Source organism: Mauremys reevesii, linkage group 1 (assembly GCF_016161935.1).
Source record: "Mauremys reevesii isolate NIE-2019 linkage group 1, ASM1616193v1, whole genome shotgun sequence".
Taxonomy (NCBI): domain Eukaryota; kingdom Metazoa; phylum Chordata; order Testudines; family Geoemydidae; genus Mauremys; species Mauremys reevesii.
The window spans coordinates 329,329,762-329,352,607 of NC_052623.1; the positions used below are offsets into that span (position 1 = coordinate 329,329,762).

At 41.8% G+C, this 22,846-nt stretch overlaps 1 protein-coding gene across 8 annotated transcripts in view; it reads right to left on the reverse strand.

The window, feature by feature from the left end:
* Positions 1 to 22,613, reverse strand: part of TBC1D22A (TBC1 domain family member 22A) — a 421,974-nt gene extending 399,361 nt beyond the window's left edge. For 2 of the 8 annotated variants that reach the window (XM_039515243.1, XM_039515232.1), the window contains exons 1-3: positions 22,358 to 22,613; positions 8,641 to 8,697; positions 148 to 488 (exon numbers count right to left, since the gene is read on the reverse strand). In XM_039515243.1, the coding sequence (XP_039371177.1) occupies positions 148 to 488; positions 8,641 to 8,697; positions 22,358 to 22,419 (460 nt within the window). In that variant the 5' untranslated portion in view covers positions 22,420 to 22,613. Of the gene's footprint in view, positions 1 to 147; positions 489 to 8,640; positions 8,698 to 10,700; positions 10,816 to 11,110; positions 11,132 to 22,357 lie in introns of those variants that run through there. The other 6 variants (XM_039515263.1, XM_039515258.1, XM_039515281.1 and 3 more) reach the window with 5 other exon arrangements.
* Positions 22,614 to 22,846: the final 233 nt, after the last annotated feature.

A 22,846-nucleotide genomic window follows, 5' to 3' on the forward strand; every position in this document is an offset into this window, starting at 1 on the left:
ATGCAATGTCCCTTTCATCAATTAGTGTTCACCATCAATATTTTTTCTTGGGGTATTAAGTTTTAAAAAAAATTGACAGTACAAGAGTTTAGCATTTTGAAACCTCTAAAATTCAGACTTCAGCATCATTTTCATATCTTAACATACCTGCAGAACTTGATGCATGACTTTCACTGACTGATTTAACCAGCCTGTTGTCACCATACACCACTGAAGGCAATTCTGAAAATGGTACTGGTTTGTCTTCCTGTAGCTGTTCCTCCTGCAGTTTATGCTGTTCTTGTAGCCTGCTGTGATTCTGAATTACTTTGTTAGCCGTTTCCATGACTACATCTGTATTTAAATTTTCAGCTGCCATTGTTAAGAGTTCATCATCATCATCCCCAAGATCCCAAGCATCACTTGTGTTACTTTCAAATTCTTGGAAGGTACTGACTTTCTTCAATTTCACAGGAGTTGTTGGCGGCTTGGATCCTGGTTTTATCAAGCTGTTTAAAAGAAAAAAAGTTAAGTGTGACTCATTCATCAGCATTAAGAGCATTAGTGAACAAAGTCAAGGAGGGAAAACAGTAACATTTTAAATCAGCCCAAAAAGATTGTCAAAGACAAGTGGCAGTTGGCACATAATTGTCACTGACTTTCAGTGGGAGTTGGTCATCTAAGTATATGGCTACATAGAAAAAAAAAAAAAAAAAAAACACACTCCACAGCAGCAAGTCTGAGAACCTGGGTCAACTGACTCAGGCTCAAGCTGCAGGGACTAAAGGTAGAAGTGAAGATGTTTGGACTTGGGCTGACAAAGAGATGGAGTTAGACAATGATGTAGTCTCCACAGCGGGGTTGCCCAATGAGGCAGCCAGCCAGGAACAGTTTTACCACTCCAGAGGTGACTAGCCAGTCTCAGCAGTTGCTCTCTGGTGAACAAGAAGCAGGAGAGGAGACGCCTGGTAAGTAGCTGTGGTTTGTGAGGTGCGGAAGTGGGTTCAAGGTATAGAAATGTACAAGGCTGCCCGTGTTTCTGTGTGCCGGACATTTCCTTGTGTGGCTAATCAATACAGCAGACCATAGTATTGATGCATGCCAAGTTCTCATGGAAATCCTCCTTAGAGATCTCTAGGAAACTTTCCTGGAGGTACTTGGCAATCCTCTAAGGAAGGTTCCTTGGAGGAGCTGCTTTGTTCCTTCCCCCATTGTAGGAAACTTTCCCAGCCATTCAGCAATCACTTGTGCGGGGACCAAAGCATCATACAGGCAAGCAGCATAGGGACCAGGGAAGAATCCACTGGTGTGTAGTAGATGTTCCCTTGCTTCCCTGCTTACCCTCGGGAGTGAGATATGTGCTACAATAACCCCTGCCTGTGGAAAAGTGTGGGAGAGATTAGAATATTTTCTCTAGTCTCTGCAACGCAATCCTTCCAGAGTGCTCTTTTCCCCAGGTAGAGAGCCCTTCCCAGCCAACACTCATTATGCTTTAGATGTTTGCCAAGATGTGCGCTTGCCATGGGTCAGTGAGAAAGTGATTGTAATGTTACCAGAGGTGTATTTTACTGAAATGTTTCAATGCTGTACGTGAATTTAACAATCATGCTTCTGTGCATTGTTTCTTGTGCTTCTGCAGATGTGGCCTTGAGGGACACTCACACACACTGGCAGAGTATCTCCGTCAGCTAAGAAAGCGCCCAAGACGGAGCAAAGAAGACATGTTCTGGGAGGTACTGCAATTCTCCAGTGCAGAGAAAAGGGAATGCAGGGAGTGGAGGGAAGCCAAAAGGCAGGACAGAAAAGAAAATCAAGAATTTGTTAAGGACACTACTGAGCGGGTGATTCAAGTCATGGAGGAGAAAACGCAGATGCTGAAGTCCTTAATAATGCTGCTAACTGAGCAGATGCATGCCTGCCCTCTCCTGCAGCACATTCAGAACTCTTTCCTGTACCCCCACCCAAACTCCACCCGCACAGTCCTTTCCGCTTTCCACAAGTTCTCAGTTTCCCGTTCACTCCACCCCCTTGGACAACTTTCAAAATGATAGCTGGACCTACACACAGTTTTGAAAGTTTTCTCTTCCCTTGTATCTCCTTTCCCACCAAGAGTATGTGTGTTTGTGTTGTTTTTTTCTGAAATAAAAGCAAAGTTTTGAATGATAACTAACCGTTATTTGTGTCCTACAAATTGAGATAGCAAGCACTATCAAGACATACAAAAGCACTTTAATCATTTACTTAGTGGAATTTAAGGCCCCAAATTTCACAATTGCTTCCTATGAAAACTAGATGCAACACTGCAGTACCAAATCAGAGATATACATTACTGGTTCTCATTTTCAAAATGTTGCCTCAAAGCCTCCCTCATTCGAATTGCCCCTCTCTGGGCCCCTCTGATAGCCCTAGTACCTGGCTACTCAAAATCAGCAGCCAAGCAGTCTGCCTCAGCACTCCACCCCTGAGCAAGCCTTTCACCCTTAGCTTCACAAATATTATGCAACATACAAAATGAGGCTATGACCATGGGTATATTACCCTCATTGAGGTCTAACCTGCCATAAAGGCATCGCCAGTGCGCATTTTATCTGCCAAGGGCACATTCCATAGTGATCCGGCACCTACTCAGCTTGTTGTTGAACTGCTCCTTACTTCTAGCCAGGTTTCCAGCGTAAGATTTTATGAGCCATAGTTGTAAGGGGTACGCTGGGACTCCCAGAATCACTATGAGCATTTCAACATCCCCCACTGTAATCTTCTGGTCTGGAAAGAAAGTCCCCGCTTGCAGCTTTCTGTACAGGCCGATGTTCCTGAAGATGCGTGCATCATGCACCTTCCCGGACCACCCCATGTTAATACCAGTGAAACGCCCATGGTGATCCACAAGTGCCTGCAAAACCATGTAGAAATACCCCTTCCTATTGATGTACTCCGTCACTAGGTGGGTCTGGTGCCAAAATTGGAATGTGTGTGCCATCTATCACCCCTCCACTGTTAGGGAAACCCATTTCTGCAATGCCGCCCACTATTTCATGCACATTTCCCAGAGTCACGGTCCTTCATAGCAGAATGCGATTAATTGCCCTGCACACTTGCATTAACGCAGCCCCAGTGGTCAACTTCCCAACTCCAAATTGATGTGCAACCAACTGGTGGCAGTCTAGAGTCGCAAGCTTCCACAATGCGATTGCTATGCACTTCTCTACCACCAGGGCAGCTCTCATTCTGGTGTCTTTGCGCTGCAGTGCTGGGGCAAGGGCCACACACAGTTCCAAGAAGGTGGTTTTCTGCATCTGAAAGTTCTGTTGCCGCCGCTCGTCATCCCAGACCCGAATGACAATGTGATCCCACATTCAGTGCTTGTTTCCCAAGCCCAAAAGCAATGGTCCACTGCATGCAGCTATTCCGTGAATGCCAAAACAAAATCTAAAGTTGCTCCTATCCATATTATACACTATGTCAGGCAATTGGGAGTCTTGTTCAGTTAGGAACTCCATGATTAACTGCACTCCCACTCACATTGTTTTAATGACAGTTATCAGAGGATAAGAGAGTAGTGAGGGATCCATCCCTTCACACAAAGATGCCGGGGTGCACAGCAAACAAGGGCTGTTGAAAAATGCCGTGAAAGAAAGACGGAAGACCATGAAATAGTCATAGTCATCCTACGATCAACCAGGACTCCCAGGTCTTTCTCCTCCTCCGTTACTTCCAACTGGTGCGTCCCCAGCTTACAACTAAAGTTCTTGTTAGTCATCCCTAAATGCATAACCTTACACTTCTCACTATTGAATTTCATCCTGTTACTAATACTCCAGTTTACAAGGTCATCCAAATCTCTGGAGTATTAGTAACAGGATGAAATTCAATAGTGAGAAGTGTAAGGTTATGCATTTAGGGATGACTAACAAGAACTTTAGTTGTAAGCTGGGGACGCACCAGTTGGAAGTAACGGAGGAGGAGAAGGACCTAGGAGTCCTGGTTGATCGTAGGATGACTATGAATGAGTAGGCAATGTGATGTGGCCGTTAAAAAAGCTAATGCGGTCTTGGGATGCATTAGGCGAGGTATTTCTAGTAGGGATAAGGAGGTGCTAGTCCCGTTATATAAGGCGTTGGTAAGACCTCATTTGGAGTATTGTGTGCAGTTTTGGTCTTCCATGTTTAAGAAGGATGAATTCAAACTGGAACGGGTACAAAGAAGGGCCACTAGAATGATCCGAGGAATGGAAAGCCTGTCGTATGAAAGGAGACTTGAGGAGCTCCGTTTGTTTTCCTTAACCAAAAGAAGGTTGAGAGGAGATATGATTGCACTCTTTAAATATATCAGAGGGATAAATACCAGGGAAGGAGAAGAATTATTTCAGCTCAGTGCTAATGTGGACACGAGGACAAACGGATATAAATTGTCAGTCAGGAAATTTAGGCTTGAAATTAGACGAAGGTTTCTAACCATCAGAGGAGTGCAATTCTGGAACAGCCTTCCGAAGGAAACAGTGGGGGCAAAGGACCTCCATGACTTTAAGATTAAGCTAGATAAGTTTATGGAGGAGATGGTATGATAGGATAACGGGCTTAGTCAATAGGTCAATTAAGTGCCACACTGGTAATTAGTACAATGAGTCAATGATAGGATATTGTTAGCCTTTTTCCAGAGGGTATGGCTGGAGAGTCTTGCCCGCATGCTCGGGGTTCAGCTGACCGCCATATTTGGGGTCGGGAAGGAATTTTCCTCCAGGGTAGATTGGCAGTGGCCCTGGAGGTTTTTCGCCTTCCTCCGAAGCATGGGGTAGGGGTCGCTTGCTTAAGCCAATCCACCCACTCCTTATGTGGCCTGCATCTTGCAGGAGGTCAGACTAGATGATCATAATGGTCCCTTCTGATCTTGAATTCTATGATTCTATGAAATGCTGGGATGGAAAACAATGCATCATAGGTAGGTACCCACAGTGCATTGCTCACACTGTCGATGATACTGCCCCAACTGTGGACATGCTCTGCCGACAGAGGGAGCAAGTGTGAGCATGCAATACCTATTTTTATTATAGCGCTTTCTGAGTGTTGGCATAACTTTTGTCGACAAAAGTTATGCCAAGTGTAGACAAGGCCTTAGACTTAGATTGCAAGCTCTGTGGGTAAGGGACCATCTTTTTATTCTTTGTTTCCATAGCCCCTAACATAATGGAATCCTGGCTTATAAATAACAAGCATGTGTGACATGGCTATTTTAAAAGTGCTACAATACCACTAACACTCAAATGCTTATGTAAAACTAAAATTTCTATCAAAAAAAAAATCTGTTTAAGTATCTGTATTTTGGGACAGAACATTATTACTACTAAAAGAATAGTGATAGTTGTTTCACAGAAATTCATCTGCTCCTGCTACTTACTTCCTACTTGATCTGTGATATTACAATTGTCTCCATGACTGTAACTATCTCCACAACAGAAAAGATTAGGATTCGCAGGAGGAACAAGAAGGACAGAAAAATGAAGCAACAGATCTTCTCTGAAGGGGGAATTGTACAGAAAAAACAGGACATGGCTAGTCTGCACAGTGGTATTCTTCACAAGTGCACAACATACTCCAGAAGAAAGATGAAAATCAAAAGCACTTCTTGTATTCAAAGAAACACAAGCGTGAAAAAAAAAAAAAAAGTCTTAGTATGAACACAAATCAGGATACTCTGCCAGCAGCTTTTTGTATTCCTATTATTGAAAAGTTGTTCCCTTCCTATATCAATCAATATTCCTGTACTTCCACACACTATTAGAAACACAAGGTGGGAGAGGTAATATCTTTTATTGGACCAATGTCTGTTGATGAGAGACAAAAATCTCGTTAACAGAACAAGCTTGATAATTAGCAAAATTGGCAAGGAAATTAGGAAACATTTGTTAAAACTGGATTCATTCTTAACATTATGTGAGAAAGTAGCATAAATGCAGCATTAGAGATCAGAAATTATGTATACAAGGGTTAGGAAATTCTAAAAGTTAAGATTTCCCTCACAACTGTCACTTGGCCGCACTGCGCAACACAAAAATTATAACTTGAAGGTGCTTCCTGTCAACCTCTACCCTGAGGTGAATAAACCAAGACCAAAAAAGTAGAGTTGTAAGGAGAAAGAAGCTTTTGCACTGACATCTGAAGTGAACATGTTCCAACAGAGTGCACTGTTAAATTGAACTTAATTCTTAACTTCCAGCAATGGCACTGTTGGCCTTTCTCCTCCACTCTAACCAGCTTTCACTCTACTGTATTAGCACTTTTACTCAACTTCTTTCCTCTCTAATGGTCAAGACTTTTATCCCAATATAACATCAACATATTTTTGCTTACACTGTATCAAAACTGAATTGGAAGAAACATATACATGATGGGGATTATGGAGTCAAGACTTACAGAAAGAAAAATGGAAAATAGGTCAAAGATTTTTTTTTTTTAAACAAAGTTTCCCTTTCACATGATTCACAGCCATTTTTTCTTGCTTTGTCTATTGAACACTTCATTTCTCAGCTTTAATGTTATACTAGCTATGTCTTGCGGCTAGCATTTGTTTTAACAGGAAGAGACAAGACTGAAGTTATTTATCTTATTGAGCGTGTTAACTCCTTGAATTGGAGTGACATGATAGGCCTATGAAGTTTAGAAGCGCAAATGAAGTGAGGTGTTCTTAGAAGCATCCAAACCAGATAGTATGTGTAAACTGCTCACTTTTAATATTCCTAACTTAAGAACTACTGACCTAATTCTTCTCAGTTTTGGATTATGTATGTCTGAGGAAGTGACTAAGAAAGAATAAGGGAAGTGAAATTTCTCGCTAGTCATTTGACTAACCTAGAGATAGCTTTTTCCAGTGTAAGCTGCCTTCACTTGGTAGCCAGCTGAAATTCTTCCCATTCTGAGGAAATTTTATTATTTTGTGAATAAATAAATCAGATTAATTTGGGCTAAACTGTTTGCTACTTCGGTTGTGGAGTGGATTCTGGAGGAGACAGCTTCTGTTTTCTCTGGTTGCTCTTAGGCCACCAATGCTCACAGAGATAGGAGAGGCATTACAATATTTCATTCCACAATCTCTTATTAGGATGTGTGTCACTCCTGGCTGGCGAAAGCTAGTAGGAAAGCATTGTGTCCAATATTGTTGGAGGCTATCAACACCTCCATTAGGGAGAGTGTATTGCCAGCTTCACTTAAGCTTTTGTGTAGCTTCTGCTCCAGAAACCAATGCGGGAAGCTCACAGTGTAGCTAACCATCATCCAGTATCCAACCCTCCATATAATCAGTCAAGACATCAGGTGAAGTTTCAAACTGTTCCATTTCCTCTCCTCTCCTGGAGTTATTAGGAAAGTTAAACCAGACGGCATGGTTGCAATGCTTTCAGTATACTGATAATAGCCAGCTCTCTCTGTCTCTCACTTGATGCAATCAGAGCTATTAAACACCTAGCCCAACATCTGGGGAAGACAGATAGTGCTCCTCCATGCCTCAAACTGAAGCTCAATCAGGGTAAACATGAGAGAAAGCAAATGGGTTGGATGAAGCAACCCAAAGACATGGTACATGTACTTTCCCCCACAGATAAGCGCATATATCTACCATGTGTTTTAATTATAGGAGTTTATAATATTGGGTTATTGGATTCCCCAGCTGCTGTTAGTCATACAGAGATAAAATCCATGCACTATTTTTTATTTATCTACTGAAAATACTGCAAGAATTTCTGACAGATGTAGAACTTGCTAGATATAATCCATGCCTTTGTCACCCTCAAGATTAGATTACCATACTGCATCCTGTATGGGCTACATCTTAAATCATTCTATTTAGTAAGACATTCTTCTAAGTCTCATAAGGCACATGCACAACCCATTAAGTAAAATGGACATACAAGATTTCTCATGAATAAAAAGAACAAGTTAAAAGACTAAACATTAATAATTTCTTACTGTGTTCTAAGCAAGCAAAGGTTAAAGTTGGCATAAATATGCAAACATTTGTGCAGTTGTCACAAGCTAAGCAAGCACAGTGTACATCATTAAATATTACAGCCAATAAGAAATACTGGATACAAAAAATGTAGAGACAGATTTGCAAGCTGTAATTTTGATTTATCAGGGATTGTCATGCCTGATCAGAATATAAAATCTGGTATCTTTCCTGTGGCAATGACAACACAACATGCCAAAAGAAAGGCAAAAAAAAAGTCTCAATATTTTTAACCAACCACACAATTAGGTACAAAATTGAGAAATACAGCCTAGAACAGGAGATTAAATTTAACCTCATTTTTAAAGTTTAACTACAAATATTTTTTAAAATTGTCACTACTACAAATCCTTTATATAAAAAATATTTATACAGGGCATTTTGCAAAAAGACTAAGACATTTAAACAAGACACTCCAAAAGAGTTTGTAATTTAAGTCATGTAAGAAACAATGAACTGCTGTTAGGTATTTGATGCAGTAAGAATCAGGAAGCCAATGTAACAGCAGAAGTTAGAATGGGGAAGGGAATAGCATGATGTGGTTAGATATGGAAGAGGAAGATGACTAACAGTAGCATTTTGGACAAACTAAGGAAGAGGATGAGGTGGTGAGAGGCCAAAACAGGTCAGAGTTATCTAGTATTTTTTAATTTTATGTTAACTTACGTTCCATGCAACAACGGATCAAAAGGAGGATGCTGAGCTCCATACACATGTTGGATACTAAAGACAGAAAAAGAAGTGATCACAAATTTGACAAGAGATTAAAAAAAAAAAAACCCAGCAACTTCCTGTCTCAAAGAAGCATATAAACATATAAAAAGAGTTGTTGCTAAATATACCATTATAAAGAGTGAGCAAAAGTCACAGTATATGGGAAGCGGGGTCATCGTTTCCATCGTGATTTCCATTAAAGTGTAAGCTCCTAGGGACAGGGCACAAACTGTTGAGACCTATTTTTTTATTTCTTAAATGAAGAATTAAAATGAAAACAACAATTAAAGATTTTTTTTAAAACACTGAGAGTGCATATTGCTTCTGAACCCCTTCCATTTCCAATTAACCACATTCTTCATTCACCTCTCATTCAATCCTACAAAAATGCCTCAGAGCTCATTGTAAAGAAGTTAATCATCACTATTTCTGGAGGCATGGGTCATTTCCTTGTGGCCTTGGTTACTACCTGATTAATGAGGTAATTTAACTATGTCTAAGCATCTTCTAACTTTCCTACAAACCCCCCAGATTCCTCCATAATATGGAACGTTGAACGGGTGGTTTAAGTATCTGATTTAGACTTAAATCAGCATTAAGTCCGTAAATCTCACTATGTGCCTTAGCACTACAGCTAATGGTAACTGATCTAAAATGGAATGGGTTGAGAAAGTCTTAACATAAAATTCTATTGATTTTTCATTTTGTCATAGCATTTTAAAGAGTTTGCTTTTTAAAAAGATACAGAACACGGTACTGGGTGACATATGATCAGCAAGCTATGACTCATATCCAATGTCATTTCAGTCAATCTGGAATTGCCCCAAACCAGGATAAAAAAAGTGTTATATCATAAGCTACAATATGGAGATACACAGTATGTCTACACCACAATTAAACATTAAAAACCCACAGCTGACTGGGATTCGGGCTAAGGGTTTAATTGCAGTCTAGATGTTCGGGCTCAGGCTGGAGCCCGGGATCTAGGATTCTGTGAGTTGCATGAACTTCTAAACTACAATTAAAACAGCCCCTTAGCCATTGCAAGCCCCACGAGCCTGAGTCAGCTGGCACAGTCCAGACATCAGTGTCTAATAGCAGTGTAGACACACCAACATTTAACATGTATCATGTACTTTATAAACAATCTGCATGATGTCTGAGACAATTACATCATGCATCATCATAAGGGCTCCTTTGTAGTCACAACAATACATAAGGTCAATCAGTTCAAGACACAGTATACAAGATGGCATGCATTAGAGAACAAAAACAATGGCAATGCCATGAAATAAATAGGCTTGAAAGTACAATTTCATGTTCAACATCCTTACTGAGGTTATAAAAATGTTACTATGTAAGCAATATAATAAGATTTGTCCTTCTCGAAATAAAAGTAAATTTACTTGCAAGTTTCAACCTGGCAAACATCTACTAAAATTAAGATTAAAGAGGTGGTGCTTATAATGGAAATACTGACACAGGCTATCCTATTGTAGCATGAACATACTCATCTTAATGCTATGGCATTCTTTGTGAACATATATCTGCACTTAAACTACTTCCTCATGGCACAGTCCATAACCCAAAATGCAATAAAAGTGACTAACAATACTTTATTTACTTTGTCAAATATCACTACTTGCCCTCTTACATAACACAGCCAGAGTAGATTGTATAGTACTAATAGTGTTACAATCATCCTTCTAAAGCAGGACCAAGTGAGTGGCCATGGGCAACTGGTATTTTTCCCAAAAAACTGCAGAAAATTATGGATATCTGCCCTGTTCTGCCTCATGATCCATCTCTACATGAGCTCATTTGGAGATGCTATCTGCCCTGCTTTCAACAACATGTCTATGACACACAGCTGTCTCACACCTACTAGAAACACTAAAAGCTCTATATGAAAGCTACAAGAGAGCAACTCCTGGATCAAGAACAGCTAGCTGAAACTAAACCAAAGAAAGACTGAAATAATGCTGGCTGGAAGGAGGAAACACCTCTAATACCTCCTCAAGACCTTCCACCAACGTGCACGGACTGAAATTGTGGAAAAGCAGCATCACTTGCCCCATATCTTCAGCTGTGCAGAACACAACGTCATCCACATCCTCAGAAACAACTCTGACATTATAATAAAAAAGGCTGACAAAGGAGGTGCTGTAGTCCTCATGAATAGGTCAGAATATGAACGAGAGGCTGCTAGGCAACTCTTTGACACCACATTCTACAGGCCACTACCCTCTGATCCCACTGAGGGTTACCAAAAGAAACTACAATACAGACCCGTTTACGCGCAGATGTCGGGGGTCAAGCCGTCACTACCACGTGTTAACGGACCGCGGGTTAAGAGGGCCATGCCAAAGTATCTTAAAATATCTATATACACACACACATATAATTATCTAGGATTACATACGTATTCACAGCATCCCAAATACTGCAGGCCTATCTGTAAACAGTGCTCTACAAGAATATAAATTCAAATGTGTAATCTAATTAAAACATTATTATGACGACACAGGAGTGAAGTAACTCAGGACACTTACCAGTACAGGGTGGGGGCAGCTCTGGCCCCCGGAAGGGGCGGGGCTAGGGGGTCAGCATCCCCCAGCCAGCCCTTCCAGGCCACCTGGTCCACACTGCCCGGGGTTCCCATGGTGATTTAAAGGTTCCAGAACTCCAGACACCATTGCCAGGGTAGTGGCATCAGGAGCCCCAGGCCCTTTTAAATCACTGGCCCCAGGGCAGCTGCTCCCTTTGCCCTCCTTCCGCCCATCAGCGGCTGAGAGGGTGCAAAAAGGGCAGGGACCTTAAAGCACTGCAGGATCCTTTGCCACAGCAATGCTTTAATGTCCCTGCCTTTTTTGCCTCCCTCATCAGCGGCCCTGCTGGTAGGGTCCCTACCAGCAGGGCTGCCACCAGGGGGGAGGGGGAGAGGGCACAGGAAGCAACGTTACAGCGGTCCTTTGCCACGGCAGCACTTCAACATTGCTGCCCCTTCCCTGCCACCACCCCCGTCAGTGGTAAAGATGTACAACACGTTTCCACTCCACACTTCCTGTCGATTTCTGAGTTAGTGAGCAAATCTGTAGCACTACACAGCAAGTTCCTGTACCGCATGTTAATGAGTCTCGCGTGTTAAATAGGTAGCACTGGGAGGCATGGCACTACCGCACGTTAAGCAGATTCGCGTGCAAATGAGTCGCGAGTAAACAGAGCTGTACTGTATGCCATCTTCTCAAGAAACTCCCTGAAGAAGCACAGGAATAAATCTACACAGACACCCCCCTAGAGCCCTGACCAGGAGTATTTTATCTGCTACCCAAGATCCATAAACCTGGGAATCCTGGATGCCCCATCATCTCAGGCATTGGCACCCTGACAGCAGGATTCTCTGGCTATACAGACTCTCTCTTCAGGCCCTACACTACCAGCTATCTTCGAGACACCACTGACTTCCTGAGGAAGCTTCCATTGGTGATCTTGTAGAAAACACCATCCTAGCCACTATGGATGTAGAAACTCTCTATACCAACATTCCACACAAAGATAGACTACAAGCCATCAAGAACAGTATCACCGATAATGTCACGGCAAACTTGGTGGCTGAACTTTGTGACTTTGTCCTCACCCACAACTATTTCAGATTTGGGGACAATATATACCTTCAAGTCAGCAGGATTGCTATAGGTACCCGCATGCCAACATTTTTAATGCTGACTTAGAGCAACACTTCCTCAGCTCTCATCCCCTAGCATCCCTACTCTACTTGCACTACACTGATGACATCTTCATCATCATCTGGACCCATGGGAAGGAAGCCCTTGAGGAATTCCACCAGGATGTCAACAATTTCCAGCCCACATCAACCCCAGCCTGGACCAGTCCACACAAGAGATCCACTTCCTGGACACTACAATGCAAATAAGTGATGGTCACATAAACACCACCCTATACTGGAAACCTACTACCCAACTTACCTACCTACATGCCTGCAGCTTCCATCCAGGACACACCACACAATCCATTGTCTACAGCCAAGCTCTAAGATACAACCGCATTTGCTCCAATCCCTCAGATGGAGACAAACACATACAAGATCTCTATCAAGCATTCTTAAAACTACACTACCCACCTAGTGAAGTGAAGAAACGGACTGACAGAGCCAGAAGGGTACTCAGAAGTCACTTACTACAGGACAGGCCCAACAAAGAAAGTAACAGAATGCCACTAGCCGTCACCTACAGTCCCCAACTAAAACCTCTCCAGTGCATCATCAAGGATCTACAACCTATCCTGAAGGACGATCCCTCACTCTCACATACCTTTGGAGACAGGCCAGTCCTCACTTACAGACAGCCCCCCAAACTGAAGCAAATACTCACCAGCAACTACACACCACACAACACTAACCCAGGAACCAATCCCTAAAACAAACCCCATTGCCAATTCTGTCGGCATCTCTATTCAAAGGACACCATCATAGAACCTAACCACATCAACCACACCATCAGGGGCTCGTTCACCTACACATCTACCAATATGATATATGCCATCATGTGCCAGCAATGCCCCTCTGCCAGTCCATTGGCCAAACTGGTCAGTCTCTACACAAAAGAATAAATGGACACAAATCAGACATCAAGAATTTTAACATTCAAAAACCAGGAGAACACTTCAATCTCCGTGGACACTCAATAGCAGACTTAAAAGTGGCAATTCTTCAACAAAAAAATATGTTCTGCTTACTGTATTTTTCACTCCATACATCTGATGATCTTTTAGTCCACAAAAGCTTATGCCCAAATAAATTTGTTAGTCTCTAAGGTGCCCCTATGACTCCTCATTGTTCTTCCCATCACAGGCATTTTCCCTTCATTCATCAAAAATTGTGTGGCCTCAAAGTCTTGCTCAACCAGCGACTGTTCTTAGATGCCCAGGTAGTGGTAGTAGTAAGATATGCCCTTTTCTACTTTCTGCTTGCTAGGAATATTCACGCCTTCCTATCAACCAAGAATCTGGTCACCATAATTCATTCAATTATCCCTTTCAGACTGAGACAACCATAACTCACTGATAGTGGGAGGTGGGGGAAAACAATTTAAAGGTTCAGCCATCCCCAGAACAGCTTGAGTCACACACATACAGGCAGGCTCCTACCCCTTACTCTCAGTCTCCTCTCCAGGAAAGCAGCAGCCTCTCCCTGCAGCTCCCAGCTGTTGTTTCTGCCTCTCCCTGTGGGATGCAGCTCATGGGCTATGACAGCTGCCGTGCAGGGAGGGGCAAGGCTGCACCATGTGACTGATCAGGTTCAGAAAACTTTGGCAGAAATCAGGGGGAGGAGGAGTGGAACGTGACCCCATGTGCTCCTCTCCCCCACACCTAGCCTCTGCCTTCAGAGTAGATTACTATAATCCAGTGGATCTGGGGCTGAAGGTCAAAGTAATGTAGATGCTCCATTTTTGCAGGGTTTAGCAGTTTGCATTCTCAGCAGGACAGATCATTTCTGTGATGCAACCTTTCCTATCCAGCCATACAACTATTTCATCTAGCAGATCAAGTACTGCAGCAACCTTTTCGCTGGTCTTGACAAATACAGTCTTTCCCACAGATATCCATTCAGAATGCTGCAGCAAATATTTTCTTAGCCTTTCACATTGGCCATATCACCCTGCTCCTTGCGTTCCTTCATTGGCTGCCTCCTCTTCTCTATCATATCAAACACAAGCTATTGGTCTTCACTTTCAAGGCTGTCATAACCTATCCTCACCCTGCCTATCATTTCTCACTCCTGCCTCCAATTGGCCCATCACATCAGCTTCCATCACCCACTTGTTACATTTTCAAAACAAACACATTCACCTTTTGTCCCATGCTTTGCCTCATACTTTGGAAAAGATCCCCACGAACATATGAAAAACTAACTCATTAACTTCCTTCAAAACTGTACTTCGCTGTGAGGTCTATAAAAAAACCTGACAATGGTTAGGCTGTTGGTGTGCAGACCACAGCCTATCATGCTAACCAATACTTACTCATTCTTCTTTGCAATTCCCAATCTGTCTGTATCTGTTATAACTAGTCTTATACACGTATTGTTAACTCTTTGGGGCAGGGACTGTATTTTTGACAACATCTAGCACAATGGGGTCCTGGGTCATGACTGCGACTCCTAGGTGCTACGATATTACTATAATAACTACATCACTCCTGTACTCTGCACTTTTTGTTGGCTCCCAGCCTCATCTTCAAAACCATCAACAACTCAGAGCTCATCGACAGAGTTCAGCTCTCCATCCACAAGTCAGTGTTAAGGGTTGGGTAGAAATGCATTTTTTTATAACCTGCGTGCAGTGAAAAAATTTTAATATCCTTAACTATTATTTATTTTCTTGCTCTTAAAAGAAAATCGGTATGATTGGCAGCACTTGTGCTTCATTCATTTTTCTCCACACTAACCTCTCTCCATAACTTCTAAGCTAATTGTTTTGTTCATTGACTGCCGATATTCTGGTCAACAGCAAGAGACACTGCCAAGGTCTGGACTCAGACATTAGATTGAACACGGGAAGATGAAAACTAAAAAGACACACATGCAGGCCAGTCCTGTGGAATTAATTGGCAGTGTCCTTCTATCTATGTGCTGTGGGTTTTCAATCAGACTCAATTCAAAGGCTGTTAGGAGCCAGGAATGCAGCATATTTAGTGGGCAGATATTCTGTTGATGTAAGTTTTCATAGCTGTACTGAAGTCAATGGAGCAATGACAAATTCACACCAGCTGCAGACCTTTCCTTTAGTTCCTGAAAAGGAGGGCTTGACATCATTCAGCAAAGTACTGCAAACCATCGAGAAATCATGCTGACAGACTCCAAACACCTAGGAACTGAAAAATAATATAAACTAAAGCATGAAGAAGAGAAGAACCTCTCAGGATTCCTCTTACAAAAACAAAAACAAAAAAACAAAGTTCAACAGTGGTAAACAGTCAGTAGGTCCTGTACATCTTCTGAAGGGTAGTGTGTACTCTAATAATGACTGGATCTACAGATAAGCTTAGTATGGAATTATATTGAGTCTTCATACGTTAAAGTACAAACAGCATGATGGCAATATGCTCCACCTAGAATGAATACGAGCATGCACATGGCAATTAGTAAAGGCATTCTCCCATCTGAATGATCATGGTGCCTTTTGGGCCCTCAGAAAAATACCACGTTTGTGGATACAGCTGGTGAAAAAAGAATTGTTCAGGGTTCACTTATTTCCCTGACAAGACAAGACACGAGTTTTCAAGTTCTTTAATACTGTGGATGGCTTTCCTTCTCATCCACAAGCAGATAGATCACCTCCCCTTTTATTATGTAATATCCCTCTGACAATTATGGTAATTGCTTGCATGGACAAGGAATAATTAGTTAAAAGCACATTAAATATATTTTCTAATGAAATTTAATAGCTAGGAACAACAGAACAACTAGTAGCATGGGACCTCCAAGCTCTTTGCACCTAGAGCTCCATAAACTCCTAGTAGGCCACAGATCAATTTGGAACACAGGAATCGCTGGATGCTAGATCTGCAAAAGTTCCATCTATCTAGCATTCCATTTCCAATGGTGACCAGCACTTGATAGTTCAGAAGATGCAGGAAACCACACAGTAGGCAGATGTGGGATAATCAGCACCAAATGAAGGTCCCAGTCTAGTTCTTACTCCTTAGAGATTGGCTTAACTCTTCAAGCATGAGGTTTTATATACCGCCCTATATTCTATTTTTAGCTTTAACTATTATAATTGTAGATATTCTTATTATCCAGTGACAATCCCTCTTTTAATCTTGCTAAATTCTTGGCCTCTAACCTCCTCTGGTAATGAGTTCCACAGCCAAAGTATGAATTGTATTAAGAAGTATTTTCTTTATTCAATCTTGAATTAGACACCTTTCAATTTCATTAAATTATCCCCTTGTTCTTCTGCTCTCAGGAAGGGAGAGCTGATGGTCCTATTCTGCCTTCTCTATACAATTCTTTATTTTGTACTTTTATCATGTCCCCTCTGATTCACCTCCTTGCTAAGGTAAACAATTGCAGTCTTCTCATTCTCTCCTCATATGAGAGTTTTTCCATACACCCATAATGGTTCTCAGCACCCTTCTTTGGGTCCCTCTAATTCTACAGTATCTTTTTTGAATGTGGTGATGAAGCTGAAAACAATTTAAGCCAAATTAGCTGAGAGAAAAAAATTAAACAGGAAAGTGTGAATTTTTAAAATGAAAATAAAATAAACAAAAGGAGAGGGAAAGCTGATAGCAAGGAATATAAATTAGAAACTAGGAATTATAGAAAACTGTTTTAAGAACAAAAAAGGATCCTGCCAATGGTACTGTTTCATGATTAGACAGAAGTTGTAGGATTATCAATAACAATGCACAAAAGGCAAAAGGATTTAATAAATATTTCCTGTTTTGTACTGGGCAAAAGACATGATATATTCACATATGAGGATTATGATGAAAAAGAAGAAAGACTTTCTACTCTAATAGTAACTCAGGAGGAGGTTAAAGCAAAGCTACTAAAATTAGACATTTTAAAAATCAGAATCATCAATAAGGCCAGAGGGGTCCACTGTGATCATCTAATCTGACTTCCTCCATAACACAGGCTTAGGGTTGTGTACTTAATCAGTCCAAAAATCATTAGTTAACTGACTGGTCAAATATTTGAAAACACTAGGTTACTAGAACAACAACAACAACAACAAGAGAGTAAAACTTTATGGTCTCCAATAGGTTTAGCTCTATAGCTACTTATGCCCAATTACAAAAATAAATAATGTACCTTAACTGAGTTATTTTAACTCAGAAAAATTAAATGAAGTTGTATTAAAAAAAGGGGGAAATGGCACCATGATGCAATCAGAAAGCTAGGTTACCACCTACATAAGGACATTCTTGCAGGAACATTTGACAATATTTCACCACAATCAAATAATAAGCAGTCAATTGACCTGCTTGCCAAGCCTACTTACAGGCCATAGAACTTCTCTGAATTAATTCCTGTTTGAATTAGAGCCTCTTGGAAAACATCCAAACCGCATTTTAAAGATTTCCAGTGATGGAAAATCTACTACGTCCCTTGGTAAGTTGTTCCAATAGTAACTACACTCTGTTAAATATGTTGTGCTTTATTTATAGTCTCAATTTGTCCAACATCACCTTTCAGCCACTGGATCTTGTTATACCTTTACCTTTTAAATTGAACAGCCCTTTATTAAATTTTTGTTCTCCATACAGCTACTTACAAAGTGTAATCAAGTCATCCCTTTTTGTTAACTAGATTGAGCTCCTGAAGTCTATCACTATAAGATATGCTTTATAATCCTTTAATCCTTCTCATGGCTCTTCTCTGAACTTTCTCCAATATGTCAACACACTTCCTGAATTATGGACACCAGAACTGGACACTGTATTCCAGTAGCACTTGCACCACTGCCAAATAGAAAAGCATACAACTGAATCCTGAGTTTTAAAGTAACTGGCTGAAGAGCTCCATGGACCACTAATGTTTATTTTTAATAAGTTTTGGAACCCTGGAGAAGTTCCAAAGTACTGAAAGAAGGCTAAGGTTGTGCCAATATTTTAAAAGTTAAGAATGATCTGGTAATTATAGGACTGTTGACCTGATATCAACCCAGGCAAAACAAGGTGGATAAAAATCAATTGTTTAAAAAAAAAATCAATGTTTTTTTTAATTTACATTAAATACAGGTTTTTTTTAAATAAAACTAATTTAAAATTAAATTTGAAATTGACAACCTGTTAAGGCCTAAACTTACTGCAATCTGTTAAAATCATTGACAGTAAATACAAAAATTAATATTAAACACTACATGTTTGCAACCAAGTTTTAAAAGAAAATCAAAGCACTGAATTTGTGGAAGTAACTGGCTAAGCACCTAGAACCAGAATTTGTTGAAGTACGAAACCAGATTTTGACAGCAGTAGTCTCTTCTGCAAGTGCAGAGGAAATATTTTCTTCATTTCAGTTTATTCAACTAGTTCAGTACAATGAGTAGTAGAGTTCAAAGTTAAGAAACCAACTGGGAGCAGAAAAAGCAGGAAAGCGTGTTATCCTCTTCCCATCTATGCACAGAAACTAGGTGTGAGAGAATGACATCTAAAATCTTGAAGTTTCTGGTTACCATGTACTATCAATTCAGTTCACTAACTACAGATAACACTTCCTTGCTTAGTAAACCAATTGGTTTTAATTGCAAAGCATGTTTTGATAGATCTTACAAAAAAAAGTTATCCAGCACACTTAAGGTAGATGTTTTTTAAAAGATGGTTTTGTGCAGGACCGACCCTGGAGTGCCCCAGGGGTCAGTTTTGTTCAACATCTTTATTAACGATCTGGATTAATAGCACCCTCAGCAAGTTTGCAGATGACACTAAGATGTGGGGAGAGGTAGATACGCTGGAGGGTAGGGATAGGGTCCAGAGTGACATAGACAAATTGGGGATCAGGCCAGAAGAAATCTGATAAGGTTCAACAAGGACGAGACCTACACTTAGGAAGGAAGAATCCCATGCACCGACTGGCTAAGCAGCAGTTCTGCAGAAAAGGACTTGGGGATTACAGTGGACGAGAAGCTGGATAGGAGTCAGCAGTGTGCCCTCATTGCCAAGAAGGCCAACAACATATTGGTCTGTATTGGTAGGAGCACTGCCAGCAGATCGAGGGAAGTGATTATTCCCCTCTATTTGACACTGGTGAGGCCACACCTGAAGTACTGTATCCAGTTTTGGTCCCCCCACTACAAAAGGGATGTGGACAAATTGGAGACAGCTCAGCGGAGGGCGATGGAAATGATTAGGGGGATGATGCACATGACTTATGAGGAGAGGCTGCGGGAACTGGGGTTATTTAGTCTGCAGAATAGAAGAGTGAGGGGACATTTGATAGCATTCTTCAGCTACCAGAAGCGGGGTTCCATAGAGGATGGAGCTAAGTTGTTCTCAGTGGTGGCAGATGACAGGACAAGAAGCAATGGTCTCAAGTTGCAGCAGGGGAGATCTAGGTTGGATATTAGGAAAAACTATTTTATTAGGATGGTGGTGAAGCACTGGAATGGGTTACCTAGGGAGGTGGTGGAATCTCTATCCTTAGAGGTTTTTAAGGCCCGGCTTGATAAAGCCTTGGCTGGGACGATTTAGTTGGTGTTGGTCCTGCTTTGAGCAGGGGATTGGACTAGATGACCTCCTGAGGTCTCTTCCAACCCTAATATTCTAGGATTCTATAATTGAATATTTATTCAAATAGACAAACCATTAGAAAAAATTAATCTAGTAAAAAAATGCATCACTATTTCCTAACATAATAGAAAATGTAAAAATTAAGAATCTGAATAAATGTAAGTTAAGCTATACTATTGTTTAAATACATGTGTATAGATATAGTGTACCCTCCTGGTTAGCAAAAAGCAGCACCAATTTAGTAAAGGCTATATTTAACATGTTGTAATGGTTATCATCCAATTTGTGTCAGCCTTTATTTAAGAAAATAACTAAAAAGTACAAATGTAAAACACAATTAAAGTTGATTATTTAAATCAAGGTTTTTTGCTTGCTGATTTAAACCATGATTAAAAATTGGTGTTTAAATTGCTTTGATTTAAAATCAAGCCACCCTGAACTAACAGAGAGGAAATATAATTAATGCTAATCAACAAGAGTTTATGGAAAATAGATCTTGTCAAACTAATCTCATATCTTTTTTGATAAGATTACAATTTTGGTTGATGAAGGTACTAGTGTTAACATAATATACAGAGGCTGTGTCTACACTACAGTGGTGCAGCTGCAGAGACACTTAAACTTCCATTGCTATCGTAAATCAACCTTGCTGAGAAGCAGTAGCTTGATCAGAATTCTTTTTCTACCTAATGCTGTCTACACTGGGACATGGGTCATCTTAACTACATCTCTCAGGGACATTAATTTTTTCACACCTCCTGAGCAATGTAGCTGGCTTGACCCAACTTTCTAGTGTAAACCAGCCCTTAGACCAGTGGTTCCCAAACTTTTGTATTGGTGACCTCTTTCACATAGCAAGCCTCTGAGTGCAACCCACCTTACAAATTAAAAACAGTTTATATATTTAACACCATTATAAATGCTAGAGGTGAAGCGGAGTTTGGGTGGAGGCTGTCAGCTCGCGACCCCCCATGTAACTACCTCATGAGCCCCTGAGGGGTCCCAACCCCCAGTTTGAGAACCCCACCTTAGACTTCTGTAAGACATTTTATTTGATGCTTTTTCTAAAAGTTATGCTCTAGTTCAAAGAGGAATTAATTCAAGTAAATCATATGGGCTAATATATGCAGGAGATCAGACTAGATGACCACAGTAGTCTCTGCTGTTTCTACAATCTATGAATTACTGCACACCGTGTAATGAATCATGTCATCTAGTTCTCCTCTGTTCACTACTTGATTGACACACACAAAGATTTCTAACTGAAACCTACTGAGATGAGCTGCTCAAGTAACTGAATGATTTGGCACATAAAAATTCCAATTGTTAGTTCAACAACAAGAAAAGCTACAGAGAAGCATTGAAAGACATCCTGGCACACTTGCCAGCAAGGAGCAAAGAAGTCTTTGCTGTGGCTACCACCCAAACTGAAATTGACAAGAATCTGTTCAGAGAGACAAGAGGGGGAGATAATATTTTTTATTGGACTAACGTCTGTTGATGAGAGAGACAGACTTTCTAGCTTACAAAGAGCTCTTCTTCAGGTCTGGGAAACTTAGTCCTTGTCTATACTGTGGGTGGGACAGCTGAAGTTGACATACTTAGATCTACTTACCACAGTGTCTTCACTATGGTAGGTCAACTGCTGATGCTCCTGCATCGACTCCGGCTACGCTTCTCGCTCTGGTGGAGTACCGGAGTTGATGGGAGAGCATTTGATTTATCGCATCTTCACTAGATGTGATAAATCAACTCCCACTGGATCAATCGCTCCAGAGGTAAGTATAGACATGTCACATGCCCTTATTCAGAGTGTCAAAGAAAAGGGTGGGCCTGGCTGCAACATTGCATACCTTGAAATGTGTGTTAACTACCTACGCTAAACAATCTGTTCCACCTCCTATTTAACTGTGACATTCTGAGCAAGTTTCCCAGAGCAGAAGAAAAGCTCTGTGTAAGCTCCAAAGCTTGTCCAATACAAGATATTACCTGGCTCACCCACATCCTTCAAGGCATGGAAGTCAATTATTTTGGGTTTACTGTACATCACTCAAGCCAAGCAGCAGAGGACAGCGCTCATGCTCTACAGCTGTCCCTTACAGAAACACAGCGCAACTTCCAGAGGCTAGTCAGTTTCACGGCTGCTGCTACAACAGCTGTCAAACGTTATCTGTTCTCCACCCCTGTGTGCTACAGCGCCGGACGCCAGACCCTCCTCCCCAAGTCACGGGGGCGCGGTGCAGAGCCGCCCTCAGCACCGGCTGAAGGGACCATTCTACCCCTAACACGCTGACAAGTGATCCCGCCGCCTTCCAGCACCTCCACCCCGCCACTAACCCCACATAGCCCGGAGCCAGCCGCCCCACTGCCACCCTCCCTTCCGACAGGCCAGCCTCCTTCACACACTCACCTCCCCGGCACCTTCGAGCCGCTCCGCTTCCAGAACTGCTTCCTGCCTCCGTCGTTCGCCATAGCTCCCGTCACCTCATCCCCTTCGCCGGAGCGCGGCGCCTCCCCCGTCCGCCTGCTCGGTTCGCCACGGCACGGCCCGCTCTGCCCGGCCCAATTCCTGGGAGTTTACTCCATCCCAACCGCTTCCCATTAACTAGGCGCAGAGCGCTGCCATATTGACACCGGGAAAAAAGCTCTACCCCCATTGGCCGGCGGTGTCCCTCACCAATCAGAAGTAAGTTTACTGACGGTTGGGTCAGAGTCACCCAATCAGGGCCGCTCGAGCCGGGGTCAGGCGACTGGACCAGCCGGCAAAGGGAGGTGGAGAGCGAGAGCCAGAGCAGCCCCGGCCCCGCCTGTTGCCACGCCCCTTCCCGCCTTCCAACCGTGGTTTTCCTCCCTTAATGTCTCGCGACGCCCTTCTCGCTGCCCCCGTCGTGTGTGTGTG